This window comes from Hibiscus syriacus, unplaced genomic scaffold, assembly GCF_006381635.1.
Source record: "Hibiscus syriacus cultivar Baekdansim isolate YM2019G1 unplaced genomic scaffold, ASM638163v2 tig00112429_pilon, whole genome shotgun sequence".
Lineage (NCBI taxonomy): Eukaryota > Viridiplantae > Streptophyta > Magnoliopsida > Malvales > Malvaceae > Hibiscus > Hibiscus syriacus.
This window is the reverse complement of record NW_024063330.1, coordinates 274,313-296,826: the sequence shown is the minus strand read 5'-3', so window position 1 is coordinate 296,826 and position 22,514 is coordinate 274,313. Positions and strand designations below refer to the sequence as shown.

General features: G+C 34.5%; 2 protein-coding genes and 2 pseudogenes across 2 annotated transcripts; 1 reads left to right on the top strand and 3 right to left on the bottom strand.

The window, feature by feature from the left end:
* Positions 1-1,971: 1,971 nt before the first annotated feature.
* Positions 1,972-13,824, bottom strand: LOC120179577 (AAA-ATPase At3g50940-like). The gene is made up of 4 exons (XM_039185143.1): positions 13,138-13,824; positions 12,835-13,032; positions 3,166-3,240; positions 1,972-1,998 (listed from the first exon to the last, which is right to left on the bottom strand). Exons 1-4 carry the CDS (start codon positions 13,822-13,824, stop codon positions 1,972-1,974), a joined length of 987 nt encoding a protein of 328 aa, XP_039041074.1.
* LOC120179563 lies at positions 8,691-12,227 on the top strand (annotated as a pseudogene).
* Positions 13,825-15,062: 1,238 nt separating the features above from the next.
* Positions 15,063-20,464, bottom strand: LOC120179576 (annotated as a pseudogene).
* A 382-nt stretch (positions 20,465-20,846) lies between these two features.
* On the bottom strand, positions 20,847-21,877 carry LOC120179575 (serine/threonine-protein kinase SRK2A-like). Its single transcript, XM_039185141.1, has 4 exons — positions 21,741-21,877; positions 21,558-21,650; positions 21,376-21,466; positions 20,847-20,950 (listed from the first exon to the last, which is right to left on the bottom strand). The coding sequence occupies exons 1-4, from the start codon at positions 21,801-21,803 to the stop codon at positions 20,847-20,849; spliced, it is 351 nt and encodes a 116-aa protein (XP_039041072.1). The 5' UTR covers positions 21,804-21,877.
* Positions 21,878-22,514: the final 637 nt, after the last annotated feature.

Sequence of the window (22,514 nt, the reverse complement as noted above, 5' to 3'; positions counted from 1 at the left end):
ATGACTATTCTAGATATACTTGGGTTCTATTCTTAAGCACTAAAGATGAAGCATTAGAAAAATTCATCACGTTTTCAAAAGTAATCCAAAACGAAAAAGGTTACTCCATAACTAGTGTTAGGAGTGATCATGAAACTGAATTTGAATATCTTGGATTTACTGAGTTTTGTAATTCAAATGGTATTAGCCATAATTTTTCAGCACCTAGAACCCCTCAACAAAATGGAGTTGTTGAGAGGAAAAATCGAACTTTAGAAAAAATGGCTAGAACCATGCTTTGTGAAAATAATTTGCCAAAATATTTTTGGACGAAAGCCACAAATACCGCTTGTTATGTTATTAATCGAGTAATGATTAGGCCTATTTTGAAGAAAACTCCATATGAACTTTTTAAAAATAAAAAGTCTAACATTAGCTATTTTTATCCTTTTGGATGTAAATGTTTTGTTTTAAACAATGGTAAAGACAATCTTGGCAAATTTGATGTTAAAAGTGATGAAGGAATTTTTCTGGGTTATTCCTTAAATTCTAAAGTTTATCGAGTTTTTAATAAAAGAACTTTAGTTGTAGAAGAGTCTATACATGTTGTTTTCGATGATAATCTCCTTCCGAGGAAGGATTCTTATGTGAATGATGATGTAGGTGTTATAAATACAAATGACGTTAGACATGACGTTGAAGAACCATCATCAAAGGAAGAAACGAAAGATGAGGAACTTATGATCCTCTCGAGAATCCAACCATTGAAGAAAGAGAAGTATCGCACCCAAGAGAGTACAAATATGTCAAGGATGGTGAGATTATAGGTGATCCATCCAAAGGGGTAACAATTCGATCTTCTCTTAGAAATATTTGTAATTATGTTACATTTATCTCATGCATAGAGCCTAAGAATATTAAAGAAGCATTAAATGATGAACATTGGATTATGGCTATGCAAGAAGAGTTAAATCAATTTGAGAGAAGTAAAGTATGGACATTAGTTGAAAGGCCTAGTAATAAATCTACTGTATGTACTAGATGATATTTAGGAATAAGCTTGATGAGAGTGGTAATATAGTGAGAAATAAGGCTAGACTTGTTGCTCAAGGGTATACTCAATAAGAAGGCATAGACTATGATGAAACATACGCTCCCGTAGCTAGGATGGAAGCAATTAGAATGTTATTAGCATTTGCATGTTTTCATGAATTTAAATTATATCAAATGGATGTTAAAAGTGCATTTTTAAATGGTTTTATAAAGGAAGAAGTGTATGTGGAACAACCTCCTGGTTTTGAAGATTTAAAATTTCCAAATCATGTTTTTAAATTGACAAAAGCGCTTTATGGTTTAAAACAAGCTGCTAGAGCTTGGTATGAAAGATTGAAAAAGTTTTTAATTGAAAAAAAGTTTTCAAAAGGGAAGGTTGACACTACATCGTTTTTAAAGCATAAAGGTAAAGATTTATTAGTAGTTCAAATTTATGTTGATGATATAATATTTGGTTCTACTAATGATGTTCTTTGCCATTAATTTTCTAAGCTAATGCAAAGTGAATTTGAGATGATCATGATGAGGGAGCTCTCATTTTTCTTGGTACTCCAAATCAAGAAAATAAAAGATGACATCTTCATCAATCAAGCTAAGTACGTCAAATATATGCTCAAGAAGTTTGGACTAGAAAATGAGAAACCTCATGACCAGGGCCGTGGCAGGATTTTCGGGGGCCTTGTATAAATTCTTAAAAAGAGACCCTTATTTTCTAGATATATTCAATTTCGGGGCAACAATAGTGGCATTTTCTTGACAAACGCTGCGATAGATCCATCTATAATGGTGTTTTATCAATAAAGCCACAATAATAGTGGTGTTTTTTTGAAAAAAACATCGTAATAGGTCTATCTATAGTGGCGTTTATTGGAAAACACCACTATATATATATATATAATAATTTTGAGGCCCCATTTTTTGGGGGCCTTGCGCGGTCGTTCAGTTTGCGTCTCCCCAGCCACGGCCCTGCTCATGACACTCCAATGAGCTCATCAACAAAGCTTGATATAGATGAAGGAGGTAAATGTGTGGATGTTAAATTATATAGGTCAATGATTGGCTCTTTGCTTTATCTAACTGCAAGTAGATCGGACATTATGTTTAGTGTTTGCTTATGTGCTAGATTTTAATCATGCCCTAAGGAATCACATTTACTAGCTGTTAAGAGAATCTTTAGATACCTTAAAGATACTCCTAGTTTAGGACTTTGGTATCCTAGAGACTCTAGTTTTAGCTTGCATGCCTTCTCTGACGCGGATTATGAAGGATGCAAATTAGATAAGAAAAACACCTCCAGTACTTGCCAATTCCTTATAAATATGTTGATTTCTTGGTTTTCAAAGAAACAAAATTGTGTTGCATTATCTACCACTGAAGTCGAATACATTTTAGCTGGTAGTTGTTGTGCACTAGTTTTATAGATGAAACAACAACTTTTTTTATTATGGAATTGAAGTAGGTACCATTCCTATCAAGTGTGACAATACTAGTGCTATTTGTCTCACTAAAAATCTCATCCAACACTCTAGAACTAATCACATTGAAATAAGACATCACTTCAATAGAGACCACGTCGTTAAGGAAGATGTAGTTCTAGAATTTGTTGATACTTTATACCAATTAGCATATATCTTTACAAAGCCTTTAGACAAAGAAAGATTTTGGACACTTAGGAGAGAATTAGGTTTAACTGGCCTATCTTTACTTAGTGTTTAAAATAATTTTAGCACTTTTAAGAATAAATGAAAATGCTTATAATAATAATTTTTTATTGCATTCTTTGCTATTAGTTTGGGGGAGTTTATGTTCTTTGGTGAAAATTAATTTTATGTTCAAGTGTAGTTTAATGATTAAATTGATTGATTGAACATGATTAATTTTCAATATATGAGTTGCCAATACCACTAGAGCTAATTAATTTAGCATTTTAAGTGTTTAAAACGGATTTTTGACATTTATGTGCTTAATGCATCGATACACTTAACAGTGCATCGATGCATCGATACACCATGAAGGTACACCGATGCATGCCTTGAATGTGCATCGATGCACAAGGCCATGCATCGATGCATCCGTCGGGTTTTTGGATAAAAACCCTATTTCTTCCTCATTTTCTCTAAACACTCTTAAAACTTTCTCTTGGTCGTCGCTCCTCTCCCTCTCCTTACTCTCAAAATTTCTCCAAATCCTTATGTTTTGATCGGAAATCTTTCATACTTCAACTCCTAATCCTACTTTTATCATCAAATCATGCAAAACAACATCACATCTCTCTCAAATCCGAAATTTTTAAGGTAATATTTCAAAACCTCTATTTTATTAATTTTTGATCTTAGAAATAGTTTTAATTAGTTCTAGGATGAACACTATATTGGACATTGATTGTTTGATAATTACAAACTAGATTTTACAACTAATTTCATCAAAAACTTTCAATGAATTTTTTAATTTTCGAAATTAAAAAAAAAATCGAAAAATCTAAATTTAATTTTTAATTTTGATGTTTTTAATTTAATTATGTTGTTTTCATGAAAAAACTATATATATTATAATTTTCAAACATTATTTTCTAAATAGTTTTTCAAAACTATGCCCATTAGGATTCGGTTTAGAGAACCTTGAATTATTGCGGACTCAATTGAGTTTTGGGATTGATTATTGTGCATACATGTGTTTTAAATTGCAGGTTACATTCCTTTTTCCGATTCCTTAAACCATGTCTAATCCTAAACGCCCTAGGACATCTTCTAGTCGTTCTACCTGACCTCCTAATCCCGTTCCTCCTCTACCTAATAGTCTTTTAGGAATGTGTTTCAATATTCCTGAACGTCGTAGAAACGAATTGTACCATAGGTACATGGAGTCTTTTCAATCTTATAGAATCCAAGAAGAGCGTATTCATTCTCTTCAAGCCATGATAGATATTGACTTCGAATACCTTCCGATTCTTAAAACTTGGAAGTTTGATAAAATGTTTCACCTCAAACCTATCGTCTATCATCAGTTAGTCCACATTTTTACTCTAATGCGGTATGTATTCAAAATGAAACTCAACATGGGACTATAGCAATTAGATCATATCTTTTAGGCCAATATATTAATATTGACCCCGAGACTATGGCTTTCCGTTTTGGACTAGATGATGATGGGTTATATAATAAGAATGAAACTGTGGAATATCCCTATATTCCAAACGCTAGTGTTAGTACTCTAAGATCTCATCACGATCATTTTGTTCATTTGATGATCTCTTGGTGGTTTAGACCATCCGGTGGTAGGTACTCCACTCTTCGTGCTAGGGATTTATGGTGGATGCACTGTATTAAGAATAAGAACAAAATAAATCTGCCCCAAATTATATTTAGATATCATAAACATTGTTCCTTCAAAACATGTCGAAACATTAGTTTATGGATGTCTTCTTAGTAACATTTTTATCAAACTTGGTCTAAACGTCTCTCTCGACAATCTCACTCCTCTCCAAAACCCAATCAATCTCATTTCATTGAAGAAAGCCGATTGGAAACAAGGTGAGGTAACTGGTCAATGGGTCTTTCGACCCTCTAAGCAAACTCCGGGAGCTAGTTCTTCTCGAGCTGCTCCTAGCTCTTCTCGTGCTCCTCCTCCTCCTCCGGCACCGGCTGCAGACGATGATCCAGAATTTCAGTAGCTCATGCGAGATATCGATGAAGAAGTTCTTGACGATGTTCTTCCGGCACCGGAGCCAGTACGGCAATAAGATCAAACGCCACCATATTTTTTATCTTTCTTAAAGTTGTTTGATCTGAGGTTTACTTCCATAGAGTCTCAGATTCCTGAGTTTCAGTAGGAGATGCGTGAACGTATGAATGCTCTCACTCTTGAAGTTCGAGCTCATTATCCTCCTCATCCCGATCCTCCGATGGAGTATATTTGTTTCCTTGTTATGATTTCTTGGTTTTTAAAACTTGGATTGATTTTGATGTTCTGGGTTGTTTGCTTTGGATGTTTAAATTTGTTGGTTGTTGGATGTTCAAACTTATTTGATGTTTTATGGATTTTGAACTTAATATATATATATTTGGTTTGGTTGAATTTTCTTATTTTTGCATCATTAGACATATATGACCAATCATGCCATTTCACATTTGATTATGAATATTTATTATGAAACTAATGGCTAATCTCTCTTTTGATTGTGATCTTAGCAGCTTAATCTTATTTACTTATTATCAATTGGCTATACTTTTCAAAACCTTGTTTAAAATGATTTAAAGTCTTTTTGATTTAATAAAAAGGGGGAGAAGTGTAAAAGTGTTAAAGGGGAGAAGTGTTAGAGTAAGGGGGAGTAATTTTTCAAAATTTATTTTCAAAGAAAATCTTAAAATTACACAAATGTTTTGTTATATCAAAAAGGGGGAGATTGTTGAAAACATTTTAATGTTTCGATATAACAAATTAAGTTTAAATGAATTTTAAGATTTTACAAATGATTTTCTAAGTGTATTCGATTTAATTAATCGAATATCAAAATATTACTCCAAGTCTTTCAAGATCAATTTCAAACCTTACTAAATGTGTAAAATTGTGTTTTATACTTAATATATTTTTGAAACAATTTTCACAAAGTATTTTGAACCAAAATCAAGCCTAAAATCATTTTTTTCAAAGTGATGCACCGATGCACCAATCCATGCATCGATACACCATGGAATAAATTGAACATCGAATGCATTTTATACATCGATGCACATACCATGCATTGATGCACTCAGTGCATTTTGATGCATCGATGCACAAGCTATGCATCGATGCACTCTGGCTATTTTGAAACATAGAATGCATTTTATGCATCGATGCACTCTTAGTGCACCGATGCACTAAGGGTCCAACGGTCAAAATATTTGAATTTTACACTTGATGCATCGATGCACCATGGGTATGCATCGATGCACTGACGCTCCCAACTGCTTTAATTAATTGTTTTCACACTTAAACGGCTCTATTGACTCCACTAATCATCTCCAACATTCAGAATCAATTGAAGGAGTATTTAAACAAGCTTAGAAGCCATTGATCATTAAGAGAAAACAAGAAGAAAACAACAAGCAACTAGAATCAAGAGAGAATCAAAGAGAAATCATCAAACTCATTATTTGAGCAATTCAAGCCTATTTTTCATTCAATATTCATTTTGTTTTCCAGAACACTACTTGTACTCAATTGTATTCAGTTTTTAGTGTTCTTTTCTTTGTTCTAGAATTGTGCAAACATATTTCCTTGTGAGGTTTTCCTTGTAAGTTTGCAGATTTGTGTATTTCTCTTTGAAAAAGAGTGTGCTCAATAATTAGGGTATAATTCTTGAAGGAATTGTAAGGTTACTCTTTGTCCTCAAAAGAAAGAACAAATTAGTGAATTTGTTGGAAATCCTTAGTGTGGATAGCTAAGGTAGTGGACGTAGACTTTGATTGAGAAAGTCGAACCACTTTAAATCACTGTGCATCTTCTTTTAATTTTCTGCAAAAGCTTCCACCAACTTTTTAATTGCCAATTCACCCCCTCTTGGCCGATTCCGTCGATCGATTAACTCAACAATAATATATGAATAGTCAGATGATCAATTTACAACTTTTAATAGTCAAACGACTCAACAAAACAATATCCTATAACCAGATGACAATTTTATAACTTTTAATAGTCGGGGATTCAACAAAGTAACACCATATAGTCGGGATCATTTGTATACTTTACCCTATTTTTAATTGGACATAATGCTAAAAATAACCCCTCAATGTTTACTAAAATGATAATTGTAGCCAACATTCCTTTTTTGAAGCATTTTGGCTCCGCCATTTCACTTTGGGGCAAATATTCCCTTTAGATGGAAACTTAAGACATGATTAACGCTTTAAAATAAGGACTTTTAACCTAAAATAAAACATCGAGGGTTAAAATGTTCTAGAGAAAAAGAATAAGGGTCAAAGTGATTATTCTGTCAAATATTATGAGTTTTTCTGCCCTAAAATGAAACGTTGGGGGCCAAAATGCTCCAAAAATAGAATATTGTCCAAAATGACTATTTTAGCAAACATGGGGTTGATTTTGGTATTAAGCCTTTTAATTTAATAAATAAAATGTAAATTTTAGCACTTCACAAACCGACAAAACAATCCCAAAAGGACTAGTTCGTCATTTGGATAGCATTAATTGCATATCTAAGCGGAGGTTGGCAATAGTCGGCCGGCGAACCAGGGCGGGAGGAAACATCAAACCCTGAAGACTCAGAGAAAAAACAAACTGATATTTTATTATATTATAATCAAACAATTATTAAACATTAACCAATGTGCTCTAAACTATTAAAAATATTCTCTCTGCATACAGTCTTTCACCTGCAATAATTTTTATTTATTTCCTTGTAAAAATAATTTCCAATATTTCTTGCCATTTGGTTATTTACCCTCACTTTCTCTGGAACCAAACACCCAATCCTCTCTCTGCATTCCAGGTTTTCCTCAGAGAAAAATTTTGAATCCAAGAATCTAACTGAAATCCTATTTTTCCGAGAAAATTTTATATGAAGCCGCCTTGGTCAGCTCCGTTTTCTCCGGTAAGCTTCTCATTTTTTTTCCCGAACCTTGACGTTGGTCCAATCTCGTTGTAATTTTCCCTTTCTTTACTTGAAAGCTTGGAATTAGCACTTAACCAACAATCCACATGGCTATTGGCAATCTCGTTGTAATTTTCCTTTCAAAACAAAAATAGTCATTTCTTGAAAATAGCAGAGTTTGTTTTTATTTTCACAGTCGTGTTTGTAAATTCCATTTTTGGCGCGTTTCTGTTTCTCGCAATCTCCATGGGAAAATTAGCATTTCGTGTTATATGTTGTTCTTTTCTCCGCCTTGCTTAGTCCATGTTCGCGAGTTTCTTGTTTCTTTTGCTTGTTTTCGGATTCAAGCTGATAGTGATCCTCGTCCCGTCTTGGCTCGGATCGCTTTCACAAAGGTCATTTTGTTCCATACAATTTGTGGATTCATTTTTCTTCCATTCTTTTAAACAATTATCTTTTGATTTAATTGTTCCATTACTTACGAAAATATTGATTTCGATTTTCAATTGTTTTATGAGACGTCTAAACCAAATTTCTTAGCAGCGATCGTAAGTTTTTGTTTCTTCCGGGATTTCAAGTTCCCTCTCGCGGTGTTTGACTGTAACAAATTTAGATCAAAAATCAAATTTCTGCAAAAAAATATTTCCGTCTAAATACGTGTTTGCATTTGTTTTGAACTCGCAATGATGTCCAAATCAATAGCTTATTCATTAACGCTCATATTGCCTAGTTTTTTCTCTTTTATGTGGAGAGGCCTTTTCCTTGTCCATTTCAACGTATGCAATGTTTTATTTTTAAACCTAGGTGCATGAGAGGAAATAGTTGAAAATTATACATACATATATGTGTGTGTGTATATATATATTCTGAATGATAATTTGTTCATATAGAAAAAGGGAACTATAGAAATGAGACAAATATGCCATTTACTTTGCTGATGTGCATCCTTTTATTCAATTTGAAGTTCTTAAAGCTTGATTCCTTTCAGTGCAACTCGAGAGGGGTTGTGAACTTGTGGTTTTGTTTCATGGTTGGTAACAATTTCTGTGTCGAGAAGGGCAATGATTTTTTTTCTGTTCCAAATTGTTAATTGAGGGAATAAAATTAATATAACATTAAAGTTTTAAATTATGAATGTAATTTGAACTTTGTTTTGTGTTTTAAAATATTTGTTGGCGGCTAGTTTATAACCTATCTGACTCTGTTCTATTTTCCTCGGCATTTCAGTTGATATAGATTTGTTTTTAGTGATTTCCTGATTTGAAGGCTAAATTATGGATAACTCTGAGGTTGAAGAGAACCTATTTGCAGTTTGTGATGCCAAGGTAAGAAATCGACAGCATTTGGATTTCTTTTTTCTATTCTTTGAATTCTAATTAACTTCACAAAAAAGCACATGCTTGCTTGCCATTTTTTTTTAAATTTTGCAGAATTAGTTTTGTTGGTATCAATTTATCTGTTAAGTTTATAGTTCTTGTTACTTTTTTTTAAAAATAAAATACCTTCTGTTTTTGGGAAGTTGTAATGTTTGGATCTTGTTGCATTTTTTTAGGACAAGGAAAAAAAATCTGAATTTTCACAGTTTTCTAACCTATTTTCTATTTTTTGTTCTTATGCAGTTACATGGAGAAATGTGCAAGACACTTTCAGAAATTTATGGAAAAGTATTGTCGATATTCCCTTCCATAGAAGCAACACGGCCCAGGAGCAAATCTGGGATTCAGGCTTTATGCTCATTGCATATAGCTCTAGAAAAGGCTAAAAATGTTCTTCAACACTGTTCAACATGTAGTAAACTTTACTTGGTAAGATATATGTATGTACTCATATGTACTCTTAGAGTAGTGGTTCTTATTTTTGTTTGATGCATTCTCTTACTGATTTTTCTATGTTTTATTTTACACTGTTTTTTTAACGGTATTTTTCTTGTCATTTAGGCTATTACCGGAGATTCCGTTCTTCTAAAATTTGAGAAGGCCAAATCTGCTCTTATTGATAGTCTTAGGCGTGTAGAAGATATAGTACCACAGTCCATTGGATGTCAGGTAATGATTCCCCCCTTTTGGTTTGAGATTGAAAATATGTAATTTTTCGGGTGTTCAAATAAACAAGGAATTTTTTTGCAAGCAGTTACAGTCTGTGTTTATCCAAATCATCCTAGTGCATTGTTTTATTTCCTAATGATTGTGGTTCAAATCAACAAGGATTTTCAAATTATTAGGAAATTTGCTCTCATGGTTATATTGGAGTTACCTGCAATATGAATCTTCCTATGTGAAACCCTGTAGTAGCTGTTGCTTTTTCTCGTACACTAACGGTATTCTCGATTACTTGTTTGGCTTCAGGTGTTAGAGATTGTAAATGAACTCGAGGAGACTGTTTTCTCACTTGATCTGTATGAGAAGCAAGTTGGTGAAGAAATAATTGCATTACTCCAGAATGGGAGGAATTTTGAAGAATGCAATGATAACAATGAACTCGAGTCTTTTCACCAGGCAGCTTCTAAACTTGGCATCACGTCTTCTAGAGCAGCCCTTGCTGAAAGAAGGGCTCTCAAGAAGGTGATAGAAAGAGCTCGTTTAGAAGAGGACAAGAGGAAGGAATCTATCGTGGCTTATCTTTTATCTCTCATGAGGAAATACTCCAAGTTATTTCGAAGTGAGGTTTCAGATGATAATGACTCACAGGGTTCAGCACCCTGTTCCCCCACTGTTTTGGGTTCTCTTGATTATGGAGGGGCTGGTGGTAATGGCCACGCATTTGAGCGGCAGCTGTCAAAACTCAGTTCTTTCAATTTCAGGACAAGCATTAGGAGATCTGGACAGATACCCCTTCCACCCGAAGAATTACGTTGTCCGATATCATTGCAGCTTATGTATGAACCAAACGTAATTGCCTCTGGACAGACATATGAAAGAATCTGCATCGAGAAATGGTTTAGGGATGGGCATGACACCTGTCCGAAGACTCAACAGAAGCTCCCGCATCTCTCTTTGACTCCTAATTACTGTGTCAAGGGTCTCATTGCTAGTTGGTGTGAACAGAACGGAGTTCCTATCCCCGATGCCCCCCAAGAGTCTCTTGATCTTAACTACTGGAGACTGGCCTTGTCTGCATCCGAGACTGCAAATTCTAGATCAACGGATAGTGTTGTTTCATGCAACTTCAAGGGGGCTAAGGTGGTTCCTTTCGAGGAGAGTGTTACAAGTAAGGAAGTGGAAGGAAATGAAGCTGAAGATGAATCTCAATCCCCACAGAAAGAAGTTTTCGAGCTCAACATATTAGAAAGATATCAGGGAGTCCTATCTGTCCTGAATGAAGAAGATAACTTGATGGAGAGATGCAAAGTTGTGGAACAAATAAGGCTTTTGCTGAAGATGATGAAGAGGCCAGGGTTTTTATGGGGGCTAACGGTTTTGTTGAAGGACTAATGCGATTTCTAGAGTCGGCTGTGCATGAACGGAATGCAATAGCTCAAGAAGTTGGGGCAATGGCTCTCTTTAACCTTGCTGTCAACAATAACAGGTATGTTGCTCATGTCTTATGCCTTTGCTTAGTTAAACCCGGAGATGAATCGTTATGAGCAATACGTGTTATTTAATATTAGCACTGTTATTCATATGTCTGTTCGGCGTTATGTATGCCATTATTAAGATGAATCTTTTGAATGTTCTTGTTTTCCTCTAATAAATATCAGGAACAAGGAATTGATGTTAGCGGCTGGAGTGATTCTATTGCTGGAGCGTATGATTTCCAACTCAAACGCCGATGAATCGGCAACTTCTCTGTATCTTAATCTCTCTTGCTTTGAGCGAGCCAAATCGATCATAGGCTCAAGTAAGGTTGTCCCCTTTTTAGTCCAGCTACTAGGAGGTGATACTGATGCACAATGCAAGGTTGATGCCCTTTACACGCTTTATAATCTTTCAATCGACCACTCCAATATTCCGAGCCTTCTTTCTGCTGGCATAGTTAATCGCCTCCAGTCACTTGTGGTCTCAGGTGACCATACCTGGACGGAGAAATCCATTACGGTTTTGCTAAATTTAGCTTCAAGTGAAGCAGCAAAACGAGAGATGGTATCAGCCTCTGGTCTCATAACTGGCCTTGCAACTGTTCTGGATACCGGCGAACCCGTCGAGCAAGAGCAAGCAGTTTCATGCCTCTTACTCCTTTGTAACGGAAATGACAAATGTAGTCAATTGGTCCTCCAAGAAGGCGTGATCCCCGCATTAGTCTCGATGTCGGTTAATGGAACAACGAGAGGGAGGGAGAAGTCGCAAAGACTTCTGGCTCTCTTCCGAGAGCAACGCCAACAAGATCATCCGCCTGCAGACCGTCACCGAGGAGTACTAGAAAGCAGTCGAGACCCTCCACCTGCTTCGTCATCAGCTCCGGAATCAAAGCCACTAAGTAAGTCTACATCAAGAAGAAAAGTGCGGAAAGGCTTGAGCTTTCTATGGAAGAGCAAGAGCTACTCTTCATCCGCTCACTTACGTTGAAAAGCGTGGCTAGGGGCTGTAAATTTCCCTTTTATCATTTTTTTTACATTTCTCATGTCCTGTTCCATTGGACCCTTTTTTTATATTTTATTTTCTTTTGGTCACTAAAGAGAATCAGAAATGTACAGCCCCTTTGTAATCTATGGATTCTTTTAGGTCCTGAATTGTAATACATGTATAATATGTTTACATAATTTTTGAGTATATATTACTATTTTTTGGTATCTTTCATATTTATTTTATAATTTATATTTAAAACCAGTGATTATTTTGAAATGATATTATTTTTAAGATTCAAATTTAAGATTTAGAAACCTTAAATCTTATAAATAATTATTTATAATTCACATCAAAACGAAATTAAAAGATAATGCAACATATTAACCTCATTGATTTTTTTTAAAAGGGTAGGCATTAGACAATTTAATAATATTCTGAAAAGAAAATAACAATTGTAAGTGGGTAAGAGCGACTAAAACTCGATTGAAAAAATTGAATTTGTTAATTTAATTCGACGTTAAAAAACTCGATTTAACTTAATTCTACTAAAATTTTAAATACGTTTAAGATATAAAGTATGACTTGAATAACTCAAATAACTATTTTCAAGTTAGAGTGGAGTCTTTAACTCTACATAATACACGAATATTGTATAAAAAATATTAAAGAATGTATATATATATGCTATTACTTGTCTTTATGATGAGTGACACATAGATAATTAGAAACAAGGACCCTGAATCCACCAGGGGTGGAGTAGGACATGTGGATATGCATGTCCATTCGACCCGGCCTCAGCAAAGCCGGGTCAAGCTTGTCTTTATAATTTGTTGTAAACACTATTATTCTCTCGTCTCCACAGCTTGACCATAGCCCGTCGATGAAATTAAGCAACCCTGATAAAGTTCTCTGTCATGACGATAGATATTAGCAACAGTTTAGTGATTAATGGAACTTGTCTAGCCTTATTATGTGATAAAATAAATCACGATAATCACCTATGGTTTCGCTTACCTTGTTGTCAGTACCAGGCTCAGATCTCTCATCTTGTCTATTCTGGAGGTCAATGCTGCAATCGATTTCCTCAATCACAACCACTGATCGATGTTTGGTTGAAACCAACAACCTTCGGAGATCCGAGTTGTTATAAATGCTCGTGAGTTCGAGGTCATAGATATCAAATGTTAGGTAGTTGGCCTTGGCAGCAATCAGGCTTGACTTGCCTGTCCCGGGAGGACCATACAGTAAGTACCCACGTTTCCATACTTTTCCTACTCTTTTGTAGTAATCCCTTCTTCGAACAAATCTGTCCAAGTCGTCTATTATCTCTTTCTTGACTGCAGGATCTATTGCCAGTTTATCGGAAGTCGATGGATGGTCGAGATTGGTCGATCCCCATGTTCCATCGTTGTCGACACCAAAGTGTCCGAGTGAAAGGAGTTTCACCGCCGTCTTTTCTTCTTTGATGGCTTTCGACATCTCAATTACATATGGCAAGTAAGAATTTATTACCTTTTCCATGCATTTGTTATGAAAACTGAGCTCAAGCACTCTATTTTCATGATTTCCTTGATGACGCGTTTCCTTTGTTATGGCTTGAACCTCCCTAACCACGCCTCGGACCAGCATGGCCAATGCAGTGAATGTAGTGTATGTCGAGAGGACTGATGTCGTTGAAGGAATGTTTTTGACATAGAACATCTTGAGAATCTTAGGGTGATTAAATTGATAATTTGAAATGCAGGAAAGGGTATGATTTTCACTAATGTTTTATTTAGTTAATATTTTGTTATTAATTAACCGGTGTTAGTTCTTTTTATAGTGCTAATTTGAGTTATTTATGTTTGAATATGTGCAGGACTCTATTTTCCAAGAGAAATTTTGGGCAGACCATAATTCTTTAGGAATTAAAAATTATAATTAAATTTAAACATTTGAGATTTATTATTTAATTAATTAGGAATCTAATTTGCTTATAATTTCAATTAGGATTTTAATTATTTATTATTAGGATTTTAGTTTACTATTAATTAGAAATTAAGTGTTTTAATTTTCTTGAGAGTTAATATTTTATTTTCATTATGTTATCTCAAAGTTATAAATACCTCTAGGGTGAAGCTTGGAACATGTTCATATTTCAGTATAAAACTGATTTTGACTTTTTCTTTGTTTCAATTTCTTTCAATAAAATTATTTTTTCTCATCTTTTTTTCTCTTTCACACGCCAAGTATGAATTCTATCATATTTGGCTAAAAATTTTCTTAGCTGATAGCTAAGATACGACTCGATTTGATCTTGTGAGAATTGCAAAAGCGCTTTACATCCCCAGGTTCTTTCTTGATTTTCGACTTTCATGGAGAGGCAATCGGCATTTTCTTTAAGCATCTCAATATCTTTAATCTAAGGAGTGCATATTGGCTTGATCGATGTTGTGACCTACAGTTGGGGTGGAGAGTCGACTTGTAGCAAATTCAATTCCCTAAAAACAAACTTAACAGCAGTCTACTAAGAAAAATCAAGATCGAGTTCGATTCTCATCGAGACACCATAATCTAAGTGTGGGCTTTTCCATTTCCTAAACCAGCATTGACGTCAATATCGATAGTCGATATTAATCTATTTCATTGATCGAGACGGATCGAGACAAAGTGAATTGGAGGCTATCTCTCATCTTAATTAATTCTCTACAATTTACTTTTCTTATTTGTATTGCTTTCACTTTAGTTTTATTTTATTTAGTTACTCGATTATTCAAAACCCTCTTTTTAATTCTTTTGTTTTACATATTTCTTGGTTAGCATCAAATCAAAGTCTAAATTAGAAATTTCTGAATCCCTGTGGACCGGCCTCTTTTTCCTTATTCTACGTTTATAACTTACTTATCTGAGAAAAAAAATTATTTATTTGAAAATTACGACGTGGTTAGATTTTTAGATTTTCAACTATCATAAAATATCATTGGCTTTTTATACATGGGAGATTTCTTGTGTTGCAAGCTACTCAAGCTCCCATTGGTTAAGCTTCCCCCTTTCCGGGCGCCCGCGGTCAATAAGTAATATTGCGCGACAAGACAACTATAGGTGCCTTCGTCAATGCTATGTTTAATATTTTCTTCGCCAATGCTATAAAAATAAAATGATAATCCACAAAAACTTGAAACAAACCTCATTTTTCTAATGATTTTTGCCTTCTTTCTCATCTTAATAACCTTATCAATTTCACCACCCGTCTCTTTTTCCTTGCTCTTATTTTCGTACTCATTTCTTCCATTTCCGTCCTCTAACCCCGCCTCTATTCCGTCAGAGTCGAAATTTTCCGACTTCGATTTCTTGTGTTGAAGAAACTTAACGTGTCCATCGAGGGCTACATCGATATCTTCACTCTTCATAAGCTCTTCCGCGACTTCTGCAGGAGTTGCCTCCACTTGCATCATCAGTTCATCAATTTCATGGAACATATTATGATCAGAAATGCATAGATAATTCGAGGCAAGAACTCTAAATCCACTAGGGGTGTAGTAGGACAAGTGAATATGCATGTCTATTCGACCCGGCCGTAGCAGAGCAGGGTCGAGCTTGTCTTTAGGATTGGTTGTGAACAGTATTATCCTCTCATCTCCGCAGCTCGACCATAGCCCGTCGATGAAATCGAGCAACCCCGATAAAGTTAACTGTCATGAAGATAGATTACGGTGTTTGTTCAACATAAATGTAAAAGTACAATATACGTAACGTATTATTGAGAATGATGTACTTACTTGTTCTTTAGTATCCTCCTCAAATCCGTCGTATTCCCCAAGCTCGAATCTCTCGCTTTGTCGATTATGAAGCTCAATGTTGCAATCAATATCCTCGATCACAACCATTGATCGATTTCGGGTCGAAATCAACAACCCTCGAAGCTGCGGATTGTTTAGACTGATGAGTTCAAGGTCATAGACGTCGAATTTTAGGTAGTTGGCCATGGCAGCAACCAAACTAGACTTGCCTGTGCCAGGAGGACCATAGAGCAAGTACCCTCGTTTCTATGCTTTCCATACTCTTCTGTAGAAATCTCTTCGTCGAACGAATCTGTCCAAATCATCGATCAACTCTTTCTTCACCGCCGGATCTATAGCCAGTTTATCAAACGTCACCGGATGGTCGAGATTGGTCGATCCCCATGCCCCATGTCCGTCACAAATGAAGTTCTTGAGTGAAAAGAGTTTCATCACTTTATTTTCTTCTTTAATGGCCATGGATCTCTCCATTACATATGGAAAATAAGATATTGTCACCATTTCCATGCATTTATTATTGAAACGAAGCTCAAGTACTCTATTTTCATTCCCTCTATTTCTTTGGGGATTCCCTTGATGACCATATTCCTTCGTCTCAACACATATCATCTCCCATTTGAGTTTGATTCCTTCATATACGTCAATAACCTTTTGACCTTTGTGTATGATCATTGTTACCTTCGATGAATGACACAAAATTTTATGTTACAAAATAAATTATGTGAAAATTCGACTCGTTAGCCTCCTTAGGTCATCTTTAATTACCTTGTTGTCTCTCGAAACCTTGAAAGCCTTAACTCTCTCCATTGAGGTCGATATTTTCGTCCATATATTAGTCTCGGAAGCTTCATACAGTTCGTTGATATTGAACCCTTCGTATTTGTTGATGACGAGAGTCATTTGGTGTTGGATCCCTCCTTAATTGGATAGGTTCTAGAAAATTCTAGAGCTTTCTGGAGAAGTGTATAATTTTATAAAATATTTTGGAGAATTCTAGAGAAGTGTAGAACTCTCTAGAAGCTTGTGGAAGATAGTGGAATCCTCTGGAATATTCTAGAGATGTGTGAAACCTTATAGAGAGTATGGAAGAATATGGAAGGGAGTGGAAGAGTGTAGAGTTCTTAGAGTGTGTGAAGCATTTTAGATAATTAATATCCACCCTTGGATGTAAGTAATCTCCACCACTCATTGTGGAGGTGGAGTAGTATAAATAGGGGTGAAAGACTTCATTCCTAACCATCCAAGAAATCCAAAAATACTAAGAGAGTTCATTTCTTAGAGTGAGAAACTAGTGAGTTAGAGAGCCTCTTTGGGAGAATAGAGATAGTTTGGGAAGTCTTTATCATCAAGCTTAAGTGAGCCACCAAGTGTAAGTCAAATTTGTGAACATATCCTTGTAATCCTATTATTCTTTTGTATAGTGGAAGAATCTCCAAATTGTAAAATTATACTCTTGTGCATTTCGGAGATGTTCGGGGATAAGCTGGCTCACTATGGCTTGAAACTCGCTAACCACGCTCCGGGCCAACATGGTCGATGCCGTGAATGCAGTATACGTCGAGAGGACTGATGATGTAGAAGGAATGTTCTTGACGGAAAATATGGTTAAAGAAATGTGGATGATCGTGTTGATGTGTTGAGAGATATAGAAGAAGCTACGAGATTCGGAGGTTTAATGTTTTGATTATGTATTTATCATTAGTTTCCGATTTGAGTGAAATTCTTAGTTTGGATTTTAAATTAACAGAATATTTTGGTTAATATTTCCTAGTCATGTATCTTAATTTAGATTTTAAATCGATAGAATATTTGAAAAGATGGTATTTTTAATTCAAATTTTCAAAAATTAATCTTGTTTTTAATTATTTATTTATTATTATAATTTCAATTTCAAATCTTTGTTTTTGGAATATTTAATTTAATTTAATTCAAATTTAAATTTTAAATTAATTCAACTAATTCGATAATTAATTTTAGATTTTACATTGATTGAAGTCGTTTTCTCTCTCTCTCTAAAAGGTAGGTTAAAACATTGAGCGTACTCAATGGAATAAGCTACATGCGGTACAAGTTGAATATGATGGTGAGCTCCGAGCTAGGAACTTCCGTCATCTTGATCAGTTAGGATAATGTCAAATCAATCATTAGAAAAAGATAAAAGAAAAAAAAAACCAAAGAGTCAAAAACATAAAAAAATGTGTCATAAAGGCGATAAAAACGTGCACATGTAGATTTATTGAAAATCAAAAAACAAAGAAAATAAAGATATGATATAGAGAAGAAAAGGCAATAAAGGATATCAGCAATCGGCAGCGAATACTAAAGTTGGTGCCGCCACCGCCAATTAACAAAGACAAAAAAGAAAAGAGATGAACGGTACACTAATGAGAGAAAATTAAGTTTTTTTTCTATTGGATTTATTTTTCTAAAATTAATTAAAAACGATAGTCTTTAATCTACAGACTCTCAACTATTTGATGACGAAAGTTAAAATCCTGCAATTGTTGGTGCTCAAACCCAAAACCTCTAAAAATAACAATCTTCCCTTCAATAACATTAACTATAATATTCAATATATATTGCTATGATCAAAATCTTAAATATACGATTTTTTCCAATAATTTAACGTGTCCAATCCTCCCTCTAAAATCTGGATCAATTTATTTTCTCTACTAGTTGCCTAGATTTCTTTTATTTAATTATTGGTATTTAATCTATTAATTAATTATTTTAAATCGATTTTTACTAAAGTCATTAGATCAATTTATTTCATTCATAAATACTAAAATTTAAAATTTTAACCTTATTTATAAGATCTAATGTTTATCTACTACACCGATTAATTGTCAGTTACCCTAGAATTTAATAGATAGCGAGAACATGAAGGCTATTAATTTTAGCGGGAATAACACTTAGGGTGCGTTTGGATGGGGGAAAAGAAGATTACCGGGGGAATTTTTTTTTCAGAATGTGATACCTATGTTTGGATTGCAAAGATTCCCAATAAGGGGTAATAAGTCATTCCCAATAGTGACATTTTGAGGGCTTATTACTGGGAATGTCATTTCTCCCAATCCTTAGGGGTGTGTTTGGTTCACGGAATGTAAGATTACCAGTTGAAATAAAATATTACAAGGGAATAGGATTACTGGGAATATTACATTACTTTGTTTGGTTGGTTTGACAGGAATGTAAGATTACAGTGTTTGATTGAAGGAATAAAAGATTACTGGAATGTATATTTTACCAAATTGTCCTTGTTTTATATTTTTTAACAAGTGAAATTCTAAATATTTAAATAAAAAATATTTATATAAAAATTCTATCTGTTGATAATTACTTGAGTATTTAAATATATCATGTATTATTTTAATTTTAATTAATAAATTTCACATAATTTATGTAAAAATATATTAAAATTTTATTTTTTCTATTTTATTTTCATGTTCGATTTTGTCTCGAATTGTTATTTTGCGTAACAATCTTAAGACAAAGTAAATTCTTTCTTTCTGTTTAATTTTATAATGATATTTCAATCATTATTATTTTTCATTTCATTCTCGGATTAATGAATTTTTTCCAACAATCTTAAGACATGTTATTATCTCATTATTCTACCTTTCTTAATCCGAGATAATTCAAAAATTATGAGAAAATCGAAATAACAAATAAATGTGTTTCGAGATTTATCATGTTGTCTTAACAAGTTTGTTAAAATCTCAAAGTGGACAAACATATATAATAGAAATTATCGTGAACGTAACTTTGGTTTCTTTTATCGACAAAAGTCAAATTTTATTAATAAAGACCAATCTAGTTCAAAGCCTCATTAAAAACCTCTATAAACCTAATTAGAGGAAAGAGTACTTTGAACCGAGCATAAGAAAACACATTAATATATTAACTACCTAAAGCATATAACATCCAAGCAACAAGAGAATAAAACTTAACTAAACTACATAGAATTACAATCTGGGATTTTAAACCCAAATCACTAGCAACCCTTAAACCTCTTGGACACACACAAGGACAACAACTCTAAATAGGACACACAAAAACACAAACAAATTTAACACCACATGTACGCTAATTATCAGCCAAAACCAGCATAACACATCACAACAAGATCGCACTATGTAGAGGCAAACTAATTTGCAGTAGCGAAAACTACAAGTAAAGAACATCTTGAACAGCAGAACAAACAATAATCTCAATAACTTCAAAACCTTTTATCCAGCGGAGAGCAACCACAAAGAACCTTACACCTCGTGACTTCAAAACAAGATTCCAAGCATTAAAAATCTTAAGACGACCACACTTTACACACATGAAAGCATAGACCTCGAGAGCTTCATCTTAGACGGAATTAATTTCGACGGAAGTCATTTTTGTTACTGCACTCGAAACCGATTGCCATTTGATCGAGCAATTTGCTTTCATGAGACTCGCAGATTGGTTCTCCTCGTGATAACCTTTTTCCTTGCATTTATCCAGTACATTTCTGGTTGGTCTTGCAAGGAAGCTCCAATCACTTCAAGCCAATGGAAGTACTTTGCATTCATTAACAATCTATCAAATCCAGAATTTGAAAAACATCAGCAAAGATAAGCCAGCTTAACTATATCAACTACTAACCCTTCAAAATCATTCTTAGTTAATTACCTGTTTGATCAAAGTTGCATTGCCAGTCGGAGGAATCGACTTTTGTCTGAAAGCAGAGTAACAAATAGGGACATAGATTCATCTTCCCTCAACAACTCATCGACAATGGAATTCACATATATATTCGATGCATAAGGGCTTACAATCACTATAGTTGCAATTCACAAAGCTGGAGTATTGAACTGATCTCTGCAAATAAAACAAAGAACATTAGAAATCATAAAGAAATTAGATGATCGAGGATAGTTAAAAAAATGGATGTTCAGAAGTCTGTAGCTCACACTAATAGTTTTTCCTAAAATTCTTTGGATCCTCCTGGTCCTCAACGGGTAAGCACCAACCAACATAACATAAAGAGTCACTCCACATGACCATACATCTGTCATCTGAAAAAGGAATGCAATCCTAAAATTAATCAGAAACAAAAATGAGAAGACTTTATCTCTGCTTTGGAAAGACTTAAAAGAAATCCAGACCTCGGTTTCTCTTTGCCAAATATCTTAGGAGCTATTGCTTTCATGATCGTTAAAATGAAAACCTTCATGATAAAGTGCACTACTAGTAGATATCCAACCAATTGATAAATATTCTGAGCAATTGATCTTTAACCAAGCTTATAATCACCCTCAACAATTCTTAAAATTATCAAGTAACATCTGTCTATCTTTATTCTTTAGAACAGTAAGTTAAGGCATCAACCACTCCATCATAAAACTATTTAGCATAATAATACAATCATAACTGAAAACCCTAGTCTCGTAAACAAGCCACTACAACAATATTTGAAAAAAGTAGATAAAGACTAAAGTACCTTGCCATCGTATTCTCTCCGAGAAAGAACTTCGGGCAATATAAGCCGGAGTACCAACCGTTGACTTGGGTCTTGAATGCAACAGAGATGACTAAAAGGGGTAGAAGGAAACATCTTAAACAACAACAATTTTGACATGCATTTAATTATGTTGACTGTAATAATCCTATTTTTAGTATTACCTTTGAGTAACCAAAATCACAGATTTTCAGACGAGGAGCAGGGCTCCCATCCAACAAGGTATTCTCTAACTTCAAATCTCGATGGCATATTTGCTGAAAGTCAAAATGGGTAAATATGAGAAGCTTGCCCAAAAATAGGGACAACTGTAACATCCTGTAATAGAATGTTAAAATCTTATTTACCATGGAATGACAGTAGCTAACTCCTGAGATCAGCTGCTGGAAAAAATATCTGGCCTGAAACATCACATTAGACAGATCACCGCCAGTGGAAAGCTAAAAAAACATGAAGCATCCCACATCTTACTTAGACAGTAATGAAGGATTATTCAATGATAAGATGATACATTTCATCTCATACTAGTTCCTTCATCAATTAAGAGGGAAAAAGGAAAATAACAAATGTAGCCAGCAACAAGTAAAAGAACTCAAACTAACGTAAACGTCATCAATCTCCCCTCTTTCTTTTCTTTCCGCAGAAGAGCATATTTTCAATAGGCAAACATATGAATCGTATTATGGAAGTAGCTTGCACTTGGAGACGAAGCAAACACAGAGCCAAAGAATTGGGAAAATCGATTCATAATTCGAAAATGATTGTGGAAATCAGGGGGACTTACGGTTGAGAGCTGAGGAGGAGGCGGATAGAGGATATGATTGAGAGGCGGATACTGGTCCAGGAGATAAGGCAAAAACATGTACTCGGTTCCCTGGTACCCTTTGATCCCATCCAATGTTCGCATCTCAGGGTTGAGACCGCACAACACGAAGTACTCAAATAAGCTATATACCTTCTTAGTTCATCGCCATTTCTTTCCAATGAATACTGGAAGCTGTGCAGGAATTCTTTCATCTCCACCCATGTCTTTATGCAACAAATTCATTAGTTCCGAATGAACATATATTTCTGACTTAAGCTTCCATCTGCTTGAAACAGCTGCATCGGCATTATCCTCA